Source organism: Ochotona curzoniae, unplaced genomic scaffold, assembly GCF_017591425.1.
Source record: "Ochotona curzoniae isolate NIBS_2020 unplaced genomic scaffold, NIBS_Ocur_1.0 contig_4909, whole genome shotgun sequence".
In the NCBI taxonomy this organism is placed as follows: domain Eukaryota; kingdom Metazoa; phylum Chordata; class Mammalia; order Lagomorpha; family Ochotonidae; genus Ochotona; species Ochotona curzoniae.
In genome coordinates, this window is record NW_024466416.1 from 11,223 (window position 1) to 33,933 (window position 22,711).

General features: G+C 52.5%; 3 protein-coding genes across 4 annotated transcripts; 1 reads left to right on the forward strand and 2 right to left on the reverse strand.

Annotated features, from left to right (window-relative positions):
- Window positions 1-7,769: 7,769 nt before the first annotated feature.
- On the reverse strand, window positions 7,770-11,792 carry ISG20L2 (interferon stimulated exonuclease gene 20 like 2). The gene is made up of 4 exons (XM_040988518.1): window positions 11,703-11,792; window positions 10,367-11,175; window positions 8,754-8,954; window positions 7,770-8,051 (listed from the first exon to the last, which is right to left on the reverse strand). Exons 2-4 carry the CDS (start codon window positions 11,063-11,065, stop codon window positions 7,938-7,940), a joined length of 1,014 nt encoding a protein of 337 aa, XP_040844452.1. The 5' UTR covers window positions 11,066-11,175; window positions 11,703-11,792; the 3' UTR covers window positions 7,770-7,937.
- A 154-nt stretch (window positions 11,793-11,946) lies between these two features.
- METTL25B (methyltransferase like 25B) lies at window positions 11,947-18,950 on the forward strand. The gene is made up of 8 exons (XM_040988517.1): window positions 11,947-12,425; window positions 14,538-14,662; window positions 14,818-15,010; window positions 15,476-15,538; window positions 15,832-15,975; window positions 16,380-16,867; window positions 17,256-17,440; window positions 18,623-18,950. The coding sequence occupies exons 1-8, from the start codon at window positions 12,315-12,317 to the stop codon at window positions 18,742-18,744; spliced, it is 1,431 nt and encodes a 476-aa protein (XP_040844451.1). The 5' UTR covers window positions 11,947-12,314; the 3' UTR covers window positions 18,745-18,950.
- Window positions 18,951-19,231: 281 nt separating this feature from the next.
- Window positions 19,232-22,305, reverse strand: MRPL24 (mitochondrial ribosomal protein L24). 2 transcript variants are annotated; one of them, XM_040988519.1, is made up of 6 exons: window positions 22,075-22,305; window positions 20,268-20,497; window positions 20,090-20,185; window positions 19,796-19,899; window positions 19,503-19,633; window positions 19,232-19,416 (listed from the first exon to the last, which is right to left on the reverse strand). In XM_040988519.1, exons 2-6 carry the CDS (start codon window positions 20,448-20,450, stop codon window positions 19,280-19,282), a joined length of 651 nt encoding a protein of 216 aa, XP_040844453.1. In that variant the 5' UTR covers window positions 20,451-20,497; window positions 22,075-22,305; the 3' UTR covers window positions 19,232-19,279. The 2 variants fall into 2 exon arrangements, with proteins under 2 accessions (XP_040844453.1, XP_040844454.1); XM_040988520.1 differs by lacking the exon at window positions 22,075-22,305 and adding an exon at window positions 21,700-22,056.
- Between the last annotated feature and the right edge of the window lie 406 nt (window positions 22,306-22,711).

A 22,711-nucleotide genomic window follows, 5' to 3' on the forward strand; every position in this document is an offset into this window, starting at 1 on the left:
GACCATATGATTTATTGAACTGACCTTGATGGTTTTCTATGGTGCTTCAAAGGAGAGTTTTGAAAAAGCCATGTCTGAAAACGAGAGTGACACAGCCTTGGCAGGAGCTATAATCACTGGGACGAGGTCGGGGGTGGGTGGACAGTTTGGGAGTGGGTGGGATGTTGTTTGGGAGCAGCTCAATTCGGTTTCCTCCACACTGTGGTCGTACACCTCGTCTGCCCTCTTAGACACCCCTCCCCAGGGCTAAGCACCGCGGCCTAGTGGCTAAAGTCCTCGCCTTGAACGCGCCAGGATCCCATATGGGCGCCAGTTCTGATCCCAGCAGCTCCACTTCCCCATCCAGCTCCCTGCTTGTGGCCTGGGAAAGCAGTCGAGGACGGCCCAAAGCCTTGGGACCCTGCACCTGCGTGGGAGACCTGGAAGAAGTTCCTGGCTCCTGGCCTCGGATCGGCATAGCATCGGTCGTTGCGGTCACTTGGGGAGTGAATCATCAGTCGGAAGATTTTCCTCTTTCTCTTCGTCTCTGTATATCTGACTTTCCAATAAAAATAAAATAAATCTTTAAAAAGAAAAAAAACCCGCCCCAGAAAAAATAAAAAGGATATAAAGGAAAAAAAAAAACCTCCCCAAATACAAAGGCTCATCCATGTACTTACTGCGGCCTCTACTCCCTCATGTTTACATGTGCCCCACCTTGGGTAGCTGACGCTCTAGTTCAAGGTCCCTCCCACCCCCTTTTCCCACTCTTCCTCTGCTTCTTCTCCGGCAGCCACTGGGCACCCCCAACCTCTCAGGGCCTCGACTCCGTGGATGCCAACCTCTCTGTCCCCATCCCCTGCAGACACTGGTCCCTGGACCACACCCTGGCCTCCCATTGCACTCTGTACACCCTCAACCATTGAAAATCTCCACTTCTATATTTGGGCTATCAAATTTTGCTAGAAGGAAAAAATATCCCAACTAGCTTACAGTACTGCTGTAAATTCAGGTTCTGACCTCAGCCTCGGCTCATCAGCCCTTCTTGTGCTCCTGGTCAGCTCTCCCGCTGACCCATTCCTCTCAGAGGCGTCTCCAAACTGTCCTTATTTCCCCCCAGGTTCTGGCTCAGCGCCTCCTGCTTCACATTTAGCAGATGACCCAGCCTTCACTTTAATAAGTATGATCACGGTCATCAGATGTGACCTTTCTCCCACTATCAACCACCCAGGCACATACAGAGGGCACTTCAGAAAGTTGATGGGAGGTGGCAATGTTGTGGCACAATGGATTAAGCTGCTACTTTTGATGCCAGCATCCCATGTGAGTGCAGGTTTGAATCTCATCTTCTCTGCTTTCAATCCAGTTCCTTGCCAACGTGCCTGGGAAAGTGGTGGAAGATGGCTCAAGTGCTTGGGCCCCTACTGCCCAAGTGGGAGCCTTGGATGGAGTCCCTGAATCCTGGCTTCAGCCTGGCCTCGACCTGGCTATTTTAGCCATTTGGAGAGTGAGCCAGTGAATGGAACAGTCTCAGTTGTTCTACTTCAAAATAAATAAATCTCAAAATTCAATGGAAAATGGAATTAAGCATTTTGATACAAAAGTTTCTAAACCACAACAAAAAAAGTTTTGGGCCCAGCACAGTGGCCTAGCGGCTAAAGTCCTCGCCTTGAACGCAGCAGGATCTCATATGGGCGCCCCTCTTCCCATCCAGCTCCCTGCTTGTGGCCTGGGAAAGCAGTCAAGCATGGCCCAAAGCGTTGGGACCCTGAACCTGCATCTTCCTTCCGATGATTCACTCCCCAAGTGATTGCAAAGGCTAGAGCTGTACTGATCCGAACCTAGGAGACAGGAGCTTCTTCTGGGTCTCCCACATGAGTGCAAGGTCCTAAGGCTTTGGGCTGTCCTCGATTAGAACCGGCGCGAATATGGCATACTGCACGTTCAACGCGAGAACTTTAGCTGCTAGGCCATTGCGCCAGGCACCTTCTTCTTTTTTTTTTTTTTTTCCTGAAAAATGATTTATTTGAAAGAGCTAGAGAGAGAGAAATCTTCCCATCTGTTGGTTCACTTCGCAAATAGCCACAACATTTGGAACTGGGCCAGGCTGAACCCAGAAGCTTTATACAGGTTTTCCACGTGGGTGGCATGGCCCCAAGCCCTTGTACTTCTCCCAGGCCATTAGCAGGGAGACAGCAGAAATGGGAGTAGCCAGGGCCAGTGCGATGGCTCAACTGGCTAATCTGTCTGCAAGTGACAGCACCTCATATGAGCATTGGTTTGTGTCTTGTCTGCTCCACTTTCCATCCAGTTCTCTGCTTATGGCCTTGTAAAACAGTAGAGGAGGCCCAGAACCAAGCCATCCTCCACATGGGAGACCCGGAAGACACTCCTGGCTTTGGATGGCTCAGCTCCAGTTGTTGCAGTCATTTGGGAATGAACCTGCAGATGGAAGATCTTTCTCTGTTTCTCCTTCTCTTTGTAAGTATTCCATCCAATAAAAATAAATAGCTTCTTTTTTTTTGAAGCAGAGTACTTGGAACATGAACCAGTGCTCACAGGGATGCTGGCGTTGCGAGTGGTGGCTTTACCTCTACGCTTAATTGCCAGGCCTCATTAATGCTCATTTCTCCAACTTCCTGATGACCTCTCATATACATCTGCCTTTCTTCATTTCTCCCAGGAAACAAGGAGCCCAGATGCTGTTCAAGGCTAAACTCGGAATTGCAGCCCTGCACTCCATCAGAGTTCGTTGTTGTTGGTGCTACTGCATGTTCTCAGCCACCTTCTCAAGATCACTCAGAGCTCCCTGGTAGGGGAGCTCCCACCCATTTACCTTCTTCCCTCACCTCTATTCCCCAATCCTCTGCAACTGAGCTGCTCACACCCAACCAGCTCCCACTGTGGGAGGCTCAGATGAGTTTCTGATTGCTACGAGCACCAGCTTCTTTGTTTTATTCCCCCCTGTGGTATCTGATATTGTCATCTCCCTTCTGGAATCTACTTGGCTTTGCTCTTACCCATCTGGTGGTCCCTGCATATGTCTTTCTTCCCTCCAGCAGCTTGTAAGTACAGGAATTTCCCAGAAGTCTGATGTTGACCTTCCACACCCCAACCTAAGGCTTCCATTCCACTGCTCCGTGGCCTCTAAGCCTTTACTTCTAGCCCCAAGTCTCTGTTGTGCTAGGCTTCCAGCTGGTAAAGCCAGGTATTGACAAGGCCTCTCCATTTGGGCATCTCCGGCAGCTCAAAATCAATCCCATCAAAATCCAACTCACCTTCCTCAAAATTTGTTCTCTTAACCTTGGCATTCATCCTAACTCAAACTCTCCAGTCCATCTTTCGTCGCCTTGCCCTAATCCCCACATGTTGCTCCTTCTCCCTCCTCTATGATGCTTGTATGCCTCCTCCTGCTCCCTTGACTCGAGCTGCCAGCATTGCTCATCCAAATTATCCTGACACATCTCCTGGCTCCTCTCCAACCCAGTGTCCATTTGGCTGCCAGCATCACCTTCCCAAACCCAATATCACGTCACTCCTCTGCTCGAAATCCCTCTGTGATTCTGGGACGCCACTTGCCACAGCACACTGAAAGAAGTGTTGTTTCCAGGTTGCTCTAGGCCACAGGAGGGCAAAGGCAATGCCGTTTTTCCCCAGTGGCCAACACAATACCTGGCACTCAGCAGGTGCTTAATAACGTTTTCAGTGGAAGGAGGCCAAGTCTCCTCAGCTGCTGCCTGGGTTGTATTAATAGCAGAGACTTCAGACAGGCACACTTGGCAGGTCTGAGTGCCAGCCCTGCCAACCTCCAGCTATTTGACCTGGGAAAGATTCATTACATTTTGCCAGCCTCAGTTTCCTTTACTGTTACATTAGAATACCACCTACCTAACAGAGTATGAGACGGCACAAGGCTTAGCTTCAATATTTTGCACAGAGGAGCATTCAATAAATTATCGGCATAGTTACTATCAGATAGCAATCACAGGTGAAAAATGAAGATTAGCGTGCAGGTGTTGTGGTATAGCGGGTTAAGCCGTGGCTTAGTTTGCCTGCATCCCGCATTAGAAGGCCTGGTTCAAGTTCTGATTTCTTCCCAGCTCCAAATTAATGTATTTGGGAGGTAGCAGATGACAGCCCGAATACTGGGGTTCCTGACACTCATGTAGGTGACTCAGGAGTCTCCAGCTCCTGGATTCAGACTGGTTCAGCCTGGCTGTTACAGGAACTTGGGAAATGAACAAGTAGACAGATGCTTCTTTCTTCCAAATTATTTTCTTGAAAAACAAAACAAAACCACCATGATTAAGCATTCCAGGATTTTCACACTAGAATCATTGAATGTGAAAAGTGATTGTCACAAATTACTATGCAAAAAAATCAGATATGTAATCCAGTATTAATTGCTAGATAACTTTAATTGGCTGTCTGGTAGACTGAGGTATAGACTAAGACAATGTGCTTGGTGAACTATAGCAGGATATTAAATTGCTACCTGCTACAGATGCAGGACACTCATAGATGCACCTGGCATATTACATTCGCAGGTGTTTGTCTCTGTAAACTTGCTCTTGGACTAACGTTCCTTGAGGCAAGCTTATAATTACAGTACTGTTGATCTCCTATTGTTGGCTATAGTCATCTGTTTAAACTAGGAGTTAAATGATCCTTCTCAGAGCCTTCATCCTCTCAGTGCTTTTTAAGGAAGAGGGAAGGGCAGTTAATATACATGCCCCTTGCCCTTTGGAGAACCACTCTGCTAGACAATCCAGTCATGTTCAGCGGGCTATGGTTCCTCCATTTCTCACTGTTACCTACAGCAGAGGGTCTCTGCTCATCAGAAAACCTCATGTTATGAAAATGCATATCGGCAAGAACTGGCATACTGCCATGTGTATGGCTCTACTCTGAAGGATTGTTTTTCTTTTTTAAACATTTATTTATTTGTATTGGAAAGTCAGATTTAAAAGGAGAAACAAACAGAAAGATCTTCCATCTGCTAGTTGACTCTCCAAGTGGCCACAATGGCCGGAGCTGTGCTGATCTGAAGTCAGGAGCCAGGAGTTTCTTCTGGATCTCCCAAACAAGTGCAGGGTCCCAAGGCTTTGGGCCATCCTTGACTGCTTTCCCAGGCCACAAGTAGGGAGCTGGATGAGAAGTGGAGCAGCCGGGACAAAAACTGGCGCCCATATGGGATCCCAGTGTATGCAAGGTGAGGACTTCAGCTACTAGGTTGCTGCACTGGGTCCACTCTGAAGGATCTTAAATTTAAGGCAGTCTCCCACGTAAGTGGCAGAGACCCTGCAACTTGAGCCATCATGTATTCATGCCCAAAGTGTGCATTAGCAGGAAGCTGAACGGGGAGTAGAGCCAGGACTTGAACCCAAGCATGTCAACATGGGATGTGGGTATCCCAAATTGATTGGGATTCAGGCAGTAAGCTATGATGAGTCCCTGATCAATTGAAGCTAGGACTCTGTGGACAAAGGGATTTAAAAGGAAGAGGACTGGGCCCGGTGGCGTGGACTAGTGGCTAAAGTCCTCGCCTTAAATGTGCCAGGATCCCATATGGGCACCGGTTCTAATTCTAGCAACTCCACTTCCCATCCAGCTCCCTGCTTGTGGCCTGGGAAAGCAGTCGAGGATGGCCCAAAGCCTTGGGACCTTGCACCTGCATGGAAGACCTGGAGGAAGTTCCTGGCTCCTGGCTTCAGATTGGCGCAGCACCAGCCATTGTGGTCACTTGGGGAGTGAATCCTCGGAATGAAGATCTTCCTCTCCATCTCTCCTCCTCTCTGTATATCTGACTTTGTAATAAAAAAATAAATAAATCTTTTAAAAAAAAAAAAGGGAGAGGATTGAGGTATGGAAAATTCCTAGGCACTCTTGCAACATGAGCTTGGATCTGACTAAAGCAGACCACAAGCATAAACAGTAAAGGAAGTGTCTACAAGGCTCCAAGCTCTTCTTTATATTGAAACAAATAAAAAATAAGTTTTTATTTGAAACAGATCGACAAAATTTTCAATTTACTCACTGGTTCATTCTCCAAATGTCCATGACAGCTAAAGCTGAGCCAGGCCAAAGCCAGGAACCTAGAACTCGACACAGTTGTCCCACTAGGGTGGCAGGGGACCAAGCTCTTGAGCCACTACTTGCTACCTCCCAGGGTACACAACAGTAGGAAGCTGGAATGCAGGATGTAGCCAGGTCCTGAATCCAGGCGCTCAGCTTGGGGTTGTGGACATGACCATCAGCATCTCCACTGCTGCAATGAGCATCTAACAGCCTAGCACCCCAGCTCTGGTTCTGGGCAGAGCCAAAGTGAACCTGGAGCTCTTTCCAACACAGGACTGGTGAGATCAGGTGCCTTGCCAGCCATGGGGGTGGAGCCAGGAGCCACTGGTTACTTTCCCAAAAGTAACTCTGAGACTGAGCTCAGGGACAATTTTCTAGTTTGCCAATCACAAGGTAATAGAAATCAGCTTTCAGATGTAGTCCTCATTTCTGGTGACCTTCCTGGCTCATTGCCTCAGTGCTGTGGAAGGGTGTTTGGCACCTCCTGGTGACCAGAAATGGACACCGCATCTGCTGGGCTCTGCAGGAACCAACTTGCTCAGAATTCCAGAGCTGCCCAGCAAGCAGGTCCTAAGGTGCAGAACACAAGGACACCTCATCTGGCAGCAGGAAAAATTCCCTTCCACATGCAGCCAGGACCGTGACCCTGGCTGCTGGCAACAGAGGATTTGCTCAGGAGGGCACAAATCCTGCTGGTGCCTGTGTGGAGTCCGCATGGCCCTGGGACAGAGGGCAGAGAGTTGCCCCGGACACAAGGTCAGGGCTATGGCTCTTTCCCAAGATGAGGGTGTGCCACCAAAGAAGAGCTGGCACCAGTGACTAGGCTGACATCACCGGAGTCTCAATCAATTCCCCTGCTGTCCCTCCCTCAGGCCTACTCTCTGATTCCTTTGACCTCACTCTCCTGGACACACACCCTGCGTGGGGGTGTTCTGTGTGGTCTGGGTGTGCCTGCTGATGCATGAGAAGGGCGGGGGATGAAATGCCAAGTGTGTAGCACGGGCTACCAAGGTCTGGCTGGCGCTCTCCTCCATGAGCTCCAGCCAACCAGGGATCCCTCTGGTGCCATCCACAGACACCATGGGAGTCCCAGTGGGAACTATGGTCTCCAAAAGCTACCTGACATAAAGTTAAAGAGAAACCAGCACACGATGGTGTTTCCATTATAAAAATTTATCAAGAGAATTTGAGGTTTTTAGAGGTTTTCTTTAGCAGAGAACAAGAAAACTTTAAAACCATTAAAAATCATAAAAAAAATTTTAACCTGGTGAACAGGACCTATTATTCTCTTAGTTAAGAGACTGCTTTTCTCCATGGAAAAAGCTGATGTCCAAGCTATACTCTCACTGCCCTGTGGCTTGACAGAGCACCTTACCAGCACTGGCTCTTGTAGGAATCAAGGGGGCATCTGACACAGATGTCGTGTCGACTGGGAGCCACAAGTGGAGTCTGTGACTTGCAATGGGACTATTTCATTCATCATCCAAGCAGGTCACTTACGAGAATGGAAGAACACTTGGGAACAAAAGGCCTAACCTGAGACCCTAGTGATAAGGCGTGTGCCCCATCAAAGTTGGGATGCTCACCTGGTGCACAATACCCTGGGATCTGTGGTTAGCACCATTTAAGAAGGTAAACAGTATAGGGTTGGGTTTGGACAGGAAGGATGCCACCTTCCAGAGGACACTCAACCAGACACAGAACACAGCAGCTCAGGTGAAATTCCAATGGATATTAAAATGAGGGTTGAGCCTTTCTCTTCCCAACAAGTCTAGTTTCCAAAGGGGTGGAGCTAGCAGAGCTGTCCATCCTTGGTCCACTATCCTGGGGCTCCTGGGTGCTGCTTCTGCCTCCCCATCCCACCAATGTGCCCATCACTGTTAGTCTTTTGGGGGATTCTGGACCAGGTGCTGCTCCCACTCGACTTCAACCAACTTGTAAAGCTCCATGGTGGCTTGAGCATCTTCCACAGAGGAATGTCCGCTCTTCCCCACCTGAACAGGAAGATAAAAGTAAGATTCGGTTCCTAAAACTATGTATGAAATATATGAAATTGATTTCCTTTGTACAAATAGTAACAAATGAGAAGGAAAAATAAACACATTTGGTCCCATGCAAAAAAAAAAGCATAAGGCAACAGGACACAGCTTCTGGTCCTGGGGCCTCTCTCCTCCCCAGGAACGGCACTTCACTGAGGGCCGCCTCCTCATCTCATTTCAACTCCTTTCCTACTGCCTACTCAGGTCTTTCTGGGGCGACACATGTAGGCCATCGTGTGAGTTCTACAGTCATGGAACATGCCAGACCAAGGACAGGCCTTGTGAGTCCTCTGCCTTCCCAGCTCCTATGTAGGACTCACGTCTGCAGCTTCTGTCCAGGAAGGCCCCAAGAGGTCAGGCATACGAGATTCACAAATGTTCCTTGTGTCCCCCACGGGGTCTCCCACAACTACTGTCTGCTCTTTCCCCTTCTTGGCCGGGATTTTGTATCCACTTTGGCTATTTCCCCCCTCCAAACTATCCTCTGGAACTTTGTAAGGTAGAGAACGGGAGCTACCACTCCTACATATGGGTAGGACACTCCTGGGTTACTTAAGCCAAAGCCCTTCCCATTAGTCGGAGTGTGGAGAGGAGATAGTAATGAGGCCCCAGCCTGAGCTGGGTTGGGGGGCTGGCCCGCAGGGAACAGATGGCTACCTGGATGTCCCGGTCCAGCAGCTGCTTAGTAAGACGCTTCAGAGACATGGTGGCGTTCTCTGGGAAGTCGGCCTTCCGGTTGAGGAGGGGAATATGAGAGGTGTCACGGGTGAGGGACTTGGGGTGAAAGTACTGGAGGGCTTTGAAGTCATTGTGGATGGCATGCCCCACCACTATCTTCCCTGTGAGGATCTTCAAGATCTGCAAGGAGTGTGGAGAGGAAGTGAGAAGGCAGGCTCTATGGCGGCACCTCTGCATCCCCAAGGCCCACTTGGCCCTTCTAGGGTCTTCTCACCAATCACCCACCCATCCACCCTGGAGATGCCCTCTCCCACAGTTCCCTTCCTCCTGAAATCCACCTCCTCCTCCCCGGGATGAGAGCAGGTGACTCCCACGGCGTGGCGTGACCCTACTTAGACTTAGATTGCCAGGGGCTCCTCTCCTTCTCATGAATCCCACCCCCAGGACAGATTGATTCACCTTTAGCCTTAATCAAACTCATGCTTTGGATATTTGCTTAACTGTCTAGCTCAATGCTGACTTGCTACTTGAAGTTCTTTGTCACTACTCTGGCCTCCAACATGGGTGTGCCTCCCTGGGCCCCCTGGAAGAGGCCAGGCGCAGTCAGCTGCCTTCAGCCCAGCTCAGGCAAAGGCACCAGGCCAAAATCATAAGTAGTCCTACCCATAGTGCACGCAGGTGCTTTACTGTCCACTGCCAGTTCAACTTCCCATGGACTTCAACACAGCACTCATCAGAGCGGAGCAGATTTGCTGGCAGACCCATCCCACCTTCTGCCATTACTGGCTGTCTCCCAGCGCACACATTGACAGAAGCTCGGATTAATGATTAGAGTTGCGATTCAAAACCAGGCATTATGATAACAGAATGTCAGAGTCTTAACTAATAGCCCAAAAACCACCCTCCTGAAACTGAAGGTTCTGGCATGCAGGGAACCAGTGAAGTGAGATGTCTATGGAGAAGGTAAAGAACCTGGATTCAAAGTCATGACACATGGGCGTAGGGCGCCCTCTGGTGGCTCTTTGCAATTTCCTCCCTCCACAGACCTCAGTTTACCCTCCTTTCCTGTTCATCTGTTGGGTTCCCAGGGACAAAATGAGTGGGTTTACTCAACGAGAAGGGACCCACCCGAGTCCTCATGTCCCTCACTACACACTATCTGTTCCACTTACATAACCACGTGCCGGTTCCTCTGTCCTCTTACCACCACCACTCCCACACCTGCTCCAGGCAACTGTTCACTGGAGATGCTCCTCTCTACCTCTGCCTCCAGCCCTAAAATCCCACCCTACATGGCTCTGCTGAGTTGAGCCCTTTCACCCCGACATCGACACCTGCTCTCTTTCTCAGTGGCTGTGCCTTTACTATGCATACTCCCAGCTCCCCGGACCAGGACCTGACCTGGCACCTCAAACAGCCCTTGACAGTCAGACTTGCTCGCTTCAGCCGCTCCTTCTCCCAACATACTCTCCTCCCTCTCTCTGCAATCTTCTGCCAACTTCCCAGGGCAGTATCCTTGGAGAAAAAAGGACTTGGACCTCTCCCCACCCGCTCGCTCGCTCTTTGCTGCAGTCCAGTGCCAGGCTTTGTACCTGGCTCCGGGCAGTCTTGAAGGGGGTAGCATTGGCCATGTGCTGCTTCCGGATGCCGCTCCACCGGGTCCGGTAGTCCACGATAGGGCAGGGGGGCAGGATGTACTCGTCGTAAAGCACGTCACCGTCGTAGTTGACAATGCTACACCGGGCCAAGGAGCTGATGTGCCCCTTGGGGCCTGTGCCCACCATCTCACAGTCTATTGCCACCATCTTCCCAGGCAACTTCTTTTCAGACTGTGCCTGGCTGGGGTGCTGGGCAGTCCGCTTCCGGTGGCCTTTCTTCTGGGAGCCAGCGGACTGGCCCTTCACCTTCGGCAGGGCGCTCTGGAACTCGCCCATCAGATCCACTTTAGCGGCCAGGGCATCCACCTTCTTCGAAGCGGCCGGGGTCAGCCAAGACACGGCTGCTTTCTTCTCCTGCGGCTGCTCAGACCCCACATTGGAGGCCGCCGTCTTCTTCTTCTTTGGGAGGGAAAGGGCCTTGCATGCACCATCCACCTTGGGCGTCTCCCCTTTCTTGGGAGGTTCGGAGTTCGACTTAGCAGCCCTGCTGGGCAGCTGGTTCTTCTTATTCAGAAAGCCCTTGCGTTCCAAGAGCCGCCGTCTCTTGACAAAGCTGCGGTGCTTGGCATTTCCTTCTAGGGCCTTTTTGGGAGGGGGTTCCCCAAAATCTAGATTCAGAAGCAACGTAGCCATGAGAGCTGATGGTGGCTGAGGAGTTGGCTAGCGTGGCTTACGGATGATACGTCAGGGGCTTCATCCCCTGCTGAATTCCAGGGCCGAGCATGGGGAGCTCTGTGTAGACCCTGGGGAAAAAAGGAAGCCTCGTCAGTGAAGCCAAAAATCTGGGTGTCCTGGGGTGTTATGTGTGTGAATAAGACGAATCCCTTAAGGACTGAAGGGAGGAAAAGCAGCACAGCGACCCCTCAGATGGCAACAAACTGTAACAAAGTTTGTCATAAGATGACTTATCAAGGACCACACACCGGCAGCATGGTCCTGGAGGCGGGATGTACATGGACCCCGAGCTCTGCCAGCCAGTACAGGTGAGTCCAGATGTCCGCGCATGGGGAAGAGATCTAAGGTGGCTGGAAGGCAGCGAGACGCACGGCGCAGGGGACCTCGGATGACCTGGGCACCTGCAGCGAGGAGACCGCGCATCCTGGTACCCCCTTTTCCTCAGCTCCAGCTTCACCCCAGGTCCTCCTGAGCGGAGGACGGCTGCCGTCATCCTGGCAGTGGGTGGGCGTGAGAGGCCAGAGGGAGAGGCCATCTCGGCGAGCACCCTCCGTCTCTCCCCGGGAAACGCGGTCCCCCAAACTCACACACTTACCCGCTAGCTAGGCCCCGCTAAGAGCGCAAGCGTCCGCAGCCGGAAGTGGAAGTGGGCGCGCGCCGCCGAGGCCCCGACCGGCAGGCGCGCGGGTGGCAGCGCGTTGGGGGCCGGCGTGCGCGCGCCCGCGGCGCGCCCACCTCCGGCAACGAGGCCAAGGACTCGGAGGGGGCGAGGAGCGGCAGCGGCGGCGGCGGGGGTGGCGGCGTGGGCGGGGGCGGGGGCGGGATGCGCTCCCCGGCCCCTCTGGCCCCGTGCAGGTACAACTTGAAAGGGTGGTGAGGCCGCCACAAACCGGAACTACAGCGCTCCAGGAGCCACAACCTCCACTTCCGGGAGAAGGGAAGTGAACGCTTGACGCCGGACGGGGGGGGTGAGGTCCGCCCTTCGCCGTGACGGCGGCGATACGCGCCGCGCTTCTGTGACGTCACGGCCATGGCGCCGTCACGTGCCTCCGGGGCACGGTGAGTCGTCGCTGCCTGTGACGTAGGCGAGCGAGCTTGTCTCTTATACCTTAGCGTGGTTTCCCAGATGGGCAGTCCGGGCTCTGCGCCTGCGTGGAACTGACCCTGCGGCTCCTCGTCGCATCTGCTGACTTGCTGCTCCCCCAGGATGCCGGGCGTCTCAGCCCGGGGCCTCTCTCACGAGGAGAGGAGGCAGCTGGCCATGAAGCTCACCCGTGTCCTGACACTCTACCGTTCCATCCTGGACGCTTACATCATCGTGAGGCCCCAGGGGTGTGGGCGGGCTGATCGTGTGGTGGACCAAGTGCCCACGGCTGGGAGAGACTGGGGAGAGTTAGTCGCAGGTCTCTTCGTCAGTTTGAGTCTGGGGGCCTCTGCAATAAGTGGGTATTTTGTAATTGAAAAGTCAGATCGACAGAGAGATAGAGGTATCTTCCGTTTGGATTCACTCTGGCAGCGGCCGGAGCTGAGCCAATCCAAAACCAGGAGCCAGAAGCTTCCTCTGGGTCTCTCACATGGGTGCAGGGTCCCAAGGACGTAAGCCATCTTCTGCTACCTTCCCAGGCCACAAACAGGAAGCTAGATGAGAAATGGAGCAGCCGGGATGCTAACCTGGCACCCACATAAGATGCCAGCGTTAGCAGGTTAGCCTGTTGAGCCACTGTGCCGACCCCAAGTTTAATATTTCTGATAATTAAGAAAAAAACCACATGAACATTTGAGCCATGCTGCAACTAGGCTGAATTCTCTTAGGAATATGTGTAATATTCCCAGAACTCACATTTGCCCATCCCAGGCTTTGCATGTATTCCTGGTTTTGTAGTAGGCACTCTCAGCTTTGGAATCAGACTGGGGTTGGAATCCTGTCTCCCCCTGCATTGCTAACCTGCATCTTGATTTTATAGGACTTCTTGTCACCCCTCCTAGCTCTGGTTTCCTCAGCTGTAAAACAGATCCGAGTCTGAGGAGTTCTTGTGAAGAATGTAAGTGAGAATACAGTGTCAGGCCCCAAACCTAGAGAAGCACCAGTTCAGCTCTTTGTCTTCCTTGATTCACATTGTGATCCTTCATTGAGTCCTCCTAGCCCTACCTTCAAAATACATGCAAGATTCACCTGTTTGGCTTCAGCTCCTGTCCTGGGCCAGGCCACCGGCATCTCTCCCCTTAGCTAAGCAGTAACCAATCTGTGGGCGCTTTCCTCTGCCCCTCCATAAACAGTTTCTATCTTTGCAAGGGTAGATCTGCTCATGATCCTCCTGTGTGTTCTAGGTGCTTAGATGATACTCTGTCCCTGCTCCATGAAGCTCTGCTTCATCTGGCCCCTGCCCGCCTCTTCAGCCTTGCCACATTCCAGACTCCATGCTCACTGGCCTGTGCCAATGCCCAACCACTTTCTGTTCCAGAAATACTGCAGGCTTCTGGAGCTGCATGGCATTTTCTTGCACATCATCAACACTACAGAATGGTTAAGTCTTTCTGGTCCAGAACAGGGATCCCTAGAGTAAAATGGGTTTCAAGTTTCTGCCTCTGTTAGGTACTAGCTGTTGGAACAGTGTCTCAGTTTCCTGAACTGTGAAACTGGAGAGAAAGGAGTAGTTCCTCCCACTCTGGGTGTTAACACATGTCAGGTCTTTACAGCTATGCAGAGAGAGAGAGAGTGTTGTGTGTTTGCTGTTGGCTGATTTTCTTTGCATGTCTGATTCCTGATCATCATCTAAGTCTCAGCTCATGTGTCACCTGTCCGGATAAGTCTTCCATCGCCACCTTCATCTGAAGTAGTTCTTGCTCAAACTCTCCATTTCATTAGCACTGCAGTGTCTGTGTGGCGTTTGATGTTATCTGAAAAAGTTTTAAACCTTGAAAAGGCAGAAGTCTTCTCTGCTTCTTTGTTGTATCCCCTGTGCCTAGAAAAGCTTGCCCTGTTGCCAAACAAAGCCCGGCATTGTGATAAAACAAAGGATGCATGCAGATACATACATGTGTGAGACACAAAAAAGAGGAACAAGCTAATATCGTGTGGCTGTCCCTGGGATGGGTACTAGGGATGTAGTTGTGGGGAGGATAATACCATTACTACCCTGAAGTTCTTTGTGTAAAAAAAAAATATAGATAAAAGGAAATGGCTAAAACTAAGGGTTGTGTTCAGCAGGCCTTCTAGGTGTTCTGGGAGGCAGGGATCCATTGCCTGGGCATTGGGGAAGGCTGCAGCAGGCCTCAGAATTGCCTCAGATGGTTACGGAGTCCCTAGTGGTCACTGCCAGTGGCCCTAGGTGGTAGCCATGCTGAGACGAGGCAGGTGACAAAGTAAGGCATTGAGGGCATGGGCATGGTGGGAGGTCAGAGCCTGCTGACTACTGCTCTCCTCCTGCAGGAGTTTTTCACAGACAACCTGTGGGCCACACTCCCTCGCTCATGGCAGGAAGCCCTGGATGGATTGGAGCCACCCCAGCTGGCCACACTACTGCTGGGAATGCCTAGGGATGGGGAGGTGGCAAGGTAGGGGCTACAGGGACCCCAGGCTGGGGAACTGAAGGCGCTATATTATTGCTCCAAGGGCCTTAAAAGGAGCTTCGGGGCCTCCCGGGTGGTAAACTCATTTGCCTGCGATGTGATGGGACTATTTACCAGAGGCCTGGACTGGCCTGTCTCAGGTATAGGTCTGTGTGGCCACTCACCCTGCTGGCCTTGAAGTCCACAGCCTATGCTCTGGCCTTCACCCGGACGCCTGGCTTCCAGACCCCCTCTGAGTTCCTGGAGAACCCCAGCCAGAGCTCCCGACTAACAGCTCCGTTCCGGAAACATGTCAGGCCTAAAAAGCAGCATGAGATCCGGAGGTTGGGTGAGGTAAGGGGATGACTGGGGAGGGGCTGGCAACCAGAGGCCAAGGGACTCCATGAGCCTGTCGTTTGCACAGATGGGTGCCCCTCAAGCTTCCCCGCAGGCCTAGAAGTCAGAGGCTGCCTTGCCCACAGATGCGCCGTACTTGGGACCCCCATGCTTGTTGGCTTTGTTGTCCTGTACTGGCTGGGTTGGTTGGAGGCTCCAAGTCAGCCTTCTGCCTGTTTCACATCTCCACCTTCTGCTCGTGGCTTCACAGCAGGGTTTTTGTTGGGTTGGAGTGACTGAATTTCTGACCCAGGGGGCAAGGAGAGTGGCCCGCACTTGGGGGTCAGTACCCACCTTTACCCCTACTTGGCTGGCATTGCCCACCTTCCTCTGCCCTCTGCAGTTTCTGCACCCTCATTCTGACTTTTGGCCCCAAGAGTAGGGAACCAATAGCCAGGGCACCTCTGCTCCCTCCTCTTATAGCTGGTGAAGAAGCTGAGTGACCTCACAGGCTGTACACAGGTCGTGGATGTGGGCTCAGGCCAGGTAAGAAGACCCCTATTGAACTTGTTCGCTTTTTTCCTAAGGATTTATTTATTCATGCTTATTTGAAAGGTAGACAGTCATCAATCTTGCATCTGTTGGTGCATTTCCCAAATGCCCACAACAGCTGGGCCTGGGGTAGACCAAAGTCAGGAGCGTGCAACTCCGTTCCAGGCTTCTCATATAGGTGCCAGGGGCTCAGACACTTGGGCCAGCACGCTGATAGAGGAAGGTCACCTTGCAGGTGGAGGCTCTGCCCACTGTGCCAACAGCCCTCCTTCCTTTCTTGACTCCAGGGCCATCTCTCCCGCTTCATGTCCCTGGGGCTGGGACTGACAGTGAAGAGCATCGAAGGGGATCAGAGATTGGTGGAGAGGGCCCAGCGCCTGGACCAGGAACTCCTGCAGGCTCTGGAGAAAGAGGAAAGGAGGAATCCGCAGGTAGGCTGCCCCTGCCTGCGGGCTGGGCTGTGGGAGCAGGGTCCACCTGAACTGGAGTTGGGTGTGGAGGCTGAAATCCATGCCTCCAGGATGTGGTCCCTGTTTTTGCCATCTCTTTCCCCAAAGCCTTCCCCTCATATCTCCAAGGCACATTCTAGCTACAAAGTGCTTTCCACACCAATACAGATTTCCCCCAACCAGCTGTGATTTGCTTGTCAGATATAAGGTAGCAGAGCACTACAAGAGAGAACACTGGGTCTCTTAGAAGAATAGTAAGACAAAGTAATGGGGCCCCACCTTCCTCCCTGGGAAGCAACAGAGGACCGATCCCTTCCTGTGGACAGAAGCTGCCTGAGACAGCAAATTCTCTTCTGACCAGACCTCTGTCTCCTCTTCCTGTACAGGTTGGCAGAAGCAGCCCCCGCCACTGCCCTCACCATGTGGTCAGATGGATTGACCCCATGGCCTTGTGCGAGGAGCTTCTGCTGCCAGTAGAGAAGCCAGGACAGAGTCCTGGAGCCCGCTTGCTCCTCACAGGCCTGCACGCTTGCGGAGATCTGAGCGCCACCTTGCTCAGGCACTTTTGCCTCTGCCCCGAGGTGGCTGCTTTGGCCTCCGTGGGCTGCTGCTACATGAAGCTCAGTGACCCTGGTGGCTACCCACTGAGTCAGTGGGTGTCTGGGCTGCCTGGCCATGCACTGCCTTACCGGCTGCGGGAGGGGGCCTGCCATGCCCTGGAGGAGTACGTGGAACGGCTGCGGGAAGCTGGTCCTGGCCTGCGGACACACTGCTACCGCGCCGCCCTGGAGACAGTCATCCGACGGGCCCGGCCAGAGCTCCGTCGGCCAGGAGTACAGGGGATCCCCAGGGTCCATGAGCTCAAGATTGAAGAGTGAGCTTGGGGAATGGGGAGCAGGGGTGACTCATCTGGGGGCTAGATTCCCTTTCCACCCTCCCTTATTGGCATGGCCCAAAAGGAAAGGTCATACGGGCTCAGTTTTGAGTTTTCTGGCCTTCGCAACTTCTCAAACTTTGCTTAAAGGGGAGTTGTGTCCCTCTTAGCAGAAGGCTATCCAGGAGTTTTTAAAATGTTAAAATGAGGCTGATAGGAGAGAGCTGGCTGGAGGTAACTTTTCGGACCAGTTTGCTACCCATCAGTCAGCTCACAGGGGTGCAGTGACACGTGCACGTCAGGGTAGCACAGCCGGAGCAGGCAAAGTTTAAGTGGGAGGTGGAGGGTCCTGAAAGCACACCGAGCACTGTCCTTGGTGGACCTGCAGGTATGTGCAGCGGGGGCTCCAGCGAGTGGGCCTGGACCCCCAGATGCCACTGGACTTGGCTGCCCTGCGAGCCCACCAGGCCCAGGAGAACCGCGTGGTCGCCTTCTTCAGCCTGGCTCTGCTGCTGGCTCCACTGGTGGAGACATTGATTCTTCTGGACCGGCTGCTCTACCTTCAGGAGCAGGGTAAGGGTGGCCACAGCAGGACTCTGGCCAAGATGGGTGGGGTCCAGAGCTCCCTCAGGTCCTATCCCCCTCCTGCCACTATCTGTTCAGCTTGTTTTATTACTGGGGTGGTGGTGTTTTTAAAGATGACAGTGACAGATTGTCCCTTTGTTGGTTCATTCCCCCCAGAAGATCACAAGAGCCAGGAACTCCATCCTGGGCTCCCATATGGATGGCAGGGGCCCAATCTGGGTCATCTTGTGCTGCCTTCCCAGGTGTATTAATAGGAAGCTGGATCATGGGCAAAGCAGCTGGGACTCGAACCGGCACTCTGATATGGGATGCTGGCAGTGCAAGCAGCAGCTGAACCTTCTGTGACACAATGTTGGCACCTGTGGTGATTTCATTTTAAAAGGTCTCGACAGAGTGATCTCCTCTTAGCTAGTTTACTCCCTAAATGCCTGCAGTTGCCACTGCTGAGGTGGGGCTGAAGCTGAGAGCTGGAACCTCAATCCAGGTCTGCCCTGTGGTGGCAGGAACTCAACAGATTGAACCATCACTGCTGCCTTGTAGTATTTGCATCAGTAGGAAGCTGGAGTCAGGAGCTAGAATGTGGGTATCTTAACCTGTGGGCTAAATGTGCAACCCTACTGTAGTGATCCTTGGACTTCCTGTTTCTGTCATCAGTAGGGTAGAGGGTTTGTCTCAGATGCAAATTGCTAGGGCCAGCATTTGCAGCCCAGTAGCTGAAGCCAGCATTTGCAGCCCAGTCCTGGCTGCCCCACTTCTGATCCAGCTCCCTGCTAATACATCTGGGCACACAGTAGAAGATGGCCCAAGTGCCGAGGTACCTGCCACTCACATAGGAGATCTGGATGAGTTCTAGGTTCCTGGTTCCTCGTCCAACCCCATCTGCAGCATGAATCTGCAAATGGAAGAGCAGATTCAAACACTCTTTCAAACATATATTTTTATAAACTTCTACCAAAGCAGCCTCTGGCCATGCATGTTAAGTTGTTAACCTGCATTGCAGAAGGCTGCTACCCAGGTTAACAGCTCAGACACCGTCTCTCTCCTGAGAGCAGTCTCCTTGGTTCCCTGCAACCTCCTGTGAGGAACAGGGATTGTGCCTGCACACTGGGCAAGAGGTGGAGTGCACGGTTGGGTCATGTCTCCTTACAATTAACCCTTCCTTTCACCCAGGCTTCCATGCTGAGCTCCTGCCTATCTTCAGCCCAGAGCTGTCACCCAGAAACCTGGTGCTGGTGGCCACCAAGATGCCCCTGGGGCAGGCCTTTTCTGTCCTTGAGACTGAAGACAGCTGACACAGTCCAAGGAAGGGGACACGACAGGCCCCTGCAGAAAGCTCCCAGATGCTTGGGTAGCCCGGAGTACCTCCTCATCCAGAGCTAGCACTCCACACCCTGCCTGGAACTCTGCTACCCTTGTGTGTCATAGGCTCCCTCCTTTTTTGTGTGTGATGTAAAAGTGTGTGAGGTCTGATTTTTAACTTATTAAAACATGGAAGATTGTGTATCTCTTCCATTTCTAGAAGCACCCTCTCTGCCACACCCCTGCAGGAGGTAAATTAGGTTTCATGTCCGCTCCCCACTGCCCTCAGACTGGTGGCAGAAGCCTTTCCCTTTGGCTCCTCTCCTAGAATCAGCCCTGAGCAGGCTGTCCTGAGGCTGCCTACCTTCCACCCAGCTCCATCACAGCCTTAGGAAAAGGATGGCTCTTCTTCCTTGTGTCCCTGAGACAGAGGTATGGGGGCCCACCTGCCACAGACCACAGCCACACATGCCCGTGAGGACTCATGGCACTTTATTGGCACCTGAGGGGCACCTGCCGTCCTCAGGCTCAATACCAGTAGACTTTCTTGTATCTCCGGGTCTCCTGGATGCCCATCGCCTCCATCACTTCCTCTTCCAGTGTCTTTAAACGGGGCACATAGGTTTTTTCTAGAGCATCTTCCACTGATGTGTCCTTGGGACCATCTGCAGAATCAGAGCAAAGGAGATGGGTGGGAGGGCTCAGCAGGTTGCTCACATCCCTTCCCTGCCTGGCCCTCACCCAGCCTCACCGATCCACGTTTCAGGGACAATGCCGTCAGCTCTGGGAAATTCAGGTTTGGGGATAATTCTCCCTGATCTTGTAGAGACTCGGACACGCTCTCCTGCCTCAGTAAACCTCCACTCGATCTCTGTGGGTTTCCTGGTGAACAAAAGAGGTAGATGGGCCCCCCCTCAGCCTCCAGAGTAACCACCCCTGCCCCCCACTCCCCAAAGAGTGGCTTGCCCATCGCGGGCTACCCACAACTCCTTGGTGGATCCAGACCCTGACAGACCCACTGATGAGAGAGCCCTATGTGCTTGCCTGTCCACAGGATCCACAAGTTTGACCTGGCGGTGGAGCAGGGGGGCTTCACTGGGGACCATGGTCCCCCGGAAATCCTTGGTCTTGCCAATGTACCGGTAGTGCTGTTCAAGAGAGGGCGAATGTCAGCATGCCAGGGGTGGGAAGGGCTCGCCTTCTGCTGCTCGTGCCTTCGGCGGTCCAGGTCAAGGGGGAAATGGGTTCAGTTGTGCCGCTGTGCCCTGTGTGGCTCTCAGGGAAGAGGGGCAGAGGGGATGGGCTTCCAGAACAGCCCCATACTCGTTCATCACTTACTGTGTTCAGTCCCTCCAAGACCACCCAGTTACGCTGCCGGATAACTTGGACCACTTTGCCCTGCTTCCCAGCATCCTTGCCTTCTAGGATCTCCACCTGTGGGAAGATGCAAGGGTCAAAGAAGAGGGAGACCTTTGCCTCCTGGTGGCCTCCTCTGCCCCTGGCTTGAGGCTCTTACCGTGTCTCCACAGAAAAGATGCCAGTCTTCATCTGAGATGGGCTCCACAGCCACTCTGCGCCGCCTGGTCCCTGGCGGATTCTTCCTCTTGTCTGCCAGGGAGCCTGGGCGGCTCATCCCGTAGCGGTAGTGTGGAGGCAGGGTGACCTTGGATGCCAAGGCCAGCAAGGCAGAGAGACGCATGGCTGGAGATGGCGAGAGTGCTCTTGCCAGAGATAGGCTCCTCAGTTCTGGGCAGGGAGGATGGACAGAAACAATGCTGAACTTTGGTAAGAGCCTCGTCTGACTCCTCCCAGGATGACACTGTTTTATGATAGAGGGAGGAACAAGCTAGTGTCTCATCCAAAGAACCTAGAGATATCAGATCTCAGAGTTCATGCACGTCAGGAAAGCCAGGGGCCATGTTAACTGGCTCACTCTTGAACCCAACACTTGGCCAGCAGTGCCTGGAACATAGTAGGCACATAATAAAGGTATTAAACAAAAGCCTGCACAGCAGGATAGAACAGAAGTAGGTAACAGAACAAAACCCGGGACACAGGGCCAACAGGCAAGGCAGTCATAGGCAAAATGAACTGCGGTTAAAGGGTTGGTGTAGTGGCCTAACGGGTTAAGTTGTTGCCTGGAATTTTTCAACAAGAATGAACCCTAACTTCAAAATACAAATAAAGTACACCATCATGGCAGAAAGAGCACTGGCCTGGGAGGTCAGCCCACCGGACTTCCTGCTGGCCTCTGGTTCCTGCCCACTGTTGTCCTGAGTGACCCTTAGGGTAGTTTATACATATATATGTGAGGGTAGGGGTGGGAGGGATATATATATGGGAAGAGAATGGTAAACTAATGTACTTGTTCTTGAGGAAAATGAGAGGGCTGTTAATTTCCCTTTTTATAGGGTTTGCAATTTCTAGATAATTATTTTTCTTTTCATCTCAGTATATATATAAAAAAGAACCCAATGCTATTTTCTATTAAAACTGGTTAGAGATAAGAGCCTAAGATAAGCAATAAAGGAACTAATAAGTAAGCACACAGCCAGTGCTATGGGGCCCTGCTATGTGTCAAACCCAACACTGCAAATGTCACTATTGTTGGCATTTGCTCTTGAACTTCACTAAGGGAGGTTGCTCTTTTAGATTTATTTATTTATTTATTTATTTGGAAAGGCAGATCAGATTTATGGAGAGGAGACATCTGTGGAAGCTAGGAGCTTGTTCCAGGTCTCCCTCGTGGATGCAGGGTCCCAAGGCTTCGAGCTATCCTCCACTTTCCCAGGCAACGAGAGGGGAGCAGGATGAGAAGTGGAGCAACCGGCACCCATAAGGGATCCCGGCGCTTGCAAGGGAAGGACTTCAGACATCGAGCCTTCACACCGGGCCCCTGAGGTCCCTTCTATAGGAAGGAGGGAAGAAGTTGTCCTAGCAAGGCTCACCCTAAGAGCTCCATCGTCGCTGGAGGGGGAGGAGGGTCTCAGGAGCGCCCAGACCGGAGCAGCCTACACGCCCCTTTGATCTCGTCTCCGCCAAATCGGAAGAAGCTGCCACCGCAGTGGCTTTTACCACCCGTTCCGGGGGCGCCACTCACGGCGAAGGGGTCGCACGTGTCACACCCTCCCAGCTCCAAACACGGATCTCAGACATCGCCAGACCCCAAGGCCATCTTCCACACGCACCCGCTCCAAGCTTGTCCAGTACAGAGAAAGCCTGCGTAGGCAACTCAGCCCCAGCTAAGGAAAAGAGAGCCCTTCCCACACCTGCCTCCCGACGAACCCAGGCGCTACAACACCTCTGGGTAGCGCAGCCCTCACCTCCGCTTCCCGCTCCACCTCCGCGCCTCCGCCTGTCACCTCGGCACGTGGCCCTCAGCCCCACCCTCCTCACTCATTTTCTGGGAAATGTAGTCTAATGGGAGAGCAGACGCCCAACCACGAAGTTAGCCTCTCAGCATGCTGGGAGTTGTAGTCCGCCACAACGTCGTAAACCGTGGACAGGAAATTCAGATTAGAAAATCCCCTGGCTGAGAACATCGTAAGCATGCCGGGAGTTGGAGGCAAACCGTGATAGGCTGAAGTCATTTGCACAGTCCTGCGCATGTTATCTATGGAGGCTGCTGGGAATTGTAGTCTCTAGAGATGGCTCCATTTTCTAGGTGACTGTGGCTTATTCAAAGCTAAGGGCGTTTCGTTGGCAGCAGGACTACAGCCAATAATACCCTCCTCGCTTTCTGCTAAAAGTAGCCAGGACAGATATGCCAAACTCCTACGCTTCCCAGAGGAAGGCATGAAAAGTGGGCCCTTCCAACGTTTGTAGAATTATCTAGTCACAAAATGTCAGATTTGGAAGGAAACTAAGAGGATCAGATCCAGTTGGTTCTGTCTGATAAGGGTTCCACCAGAACTCCAGCAGCTTAGCCCCCTCATCTCCCACGCTCAGTTAAGGGGATAA

Excerpts from the sequence above, each read along its gene's own strand:
- ISG20L2 (XM_040988518.1), bottom strand. The coding sequence starts at position 11,065 with ATGGCTACGTTGCTTCTGAATCTAGATTTTGGGGAACCCCCTCCCAAA. Across the intron at positions 8,955-10,366 it reads TCAAGACTGCCCGGAGCCAG|ATCTTGAAGATCCTCACAGG; the intron begins GTACAAAGCCTG and ends CACTCCTTGCAG. Across the intron at positions 8,052-8,753 it reads TGCTGGACCGGGACATCCAG|GTGGGGAAGAGCGGACATTC; the intron begins GTAGCCATCTGT and ends CTTCCTGTTCAG.
- METTL25B (XM_040988517.1), top strand. The coding sequence starts at position 12,315 with ATGCCGGGCGTCTCAGCCCGGGGCCTCTCTCACGAGGAGAGGAGGCAG. Across the intron at positions 12,426-14,537 it reads TCCTGGACGCTTACATCATC|GAGTTTTTCACAGACAACCT; the intron begins GTGAGGCCCCAG and ends CTCCTCCTGCAG. Across the intron at positions 16,868-17,255 it reads CATGAGCTCAAGATTGAAGA|GTATGTGCAGCGGGGGCTCC; the intron begins GTGAGCTTGGGG and ends GTGGACCTGCAG.
- MRPL24 (XM_040988519.1), bottom strand. The coding sequence starts at position 20,450 with ATGCGTCTCTCTGCCTTGCTGGCCTTGGCATCCAAGGTCACCCTGCCT. Across the intron at positions 19,634-19,795 it reads CTTGTGGATCCTGTGGACAG|GAAACCCACAGAGATCGAGT; the intron begins GCAAGCACATAG and ends TTTGTTCACCAG. Across the intron at positions 19,417-19,502 it reads TGTCCCTGAAACGTGGATCG|ATGGTCCCAAGGACACATCA; the intron begins GTGAGGCTGGGT and ends CTGATTCTGCAG.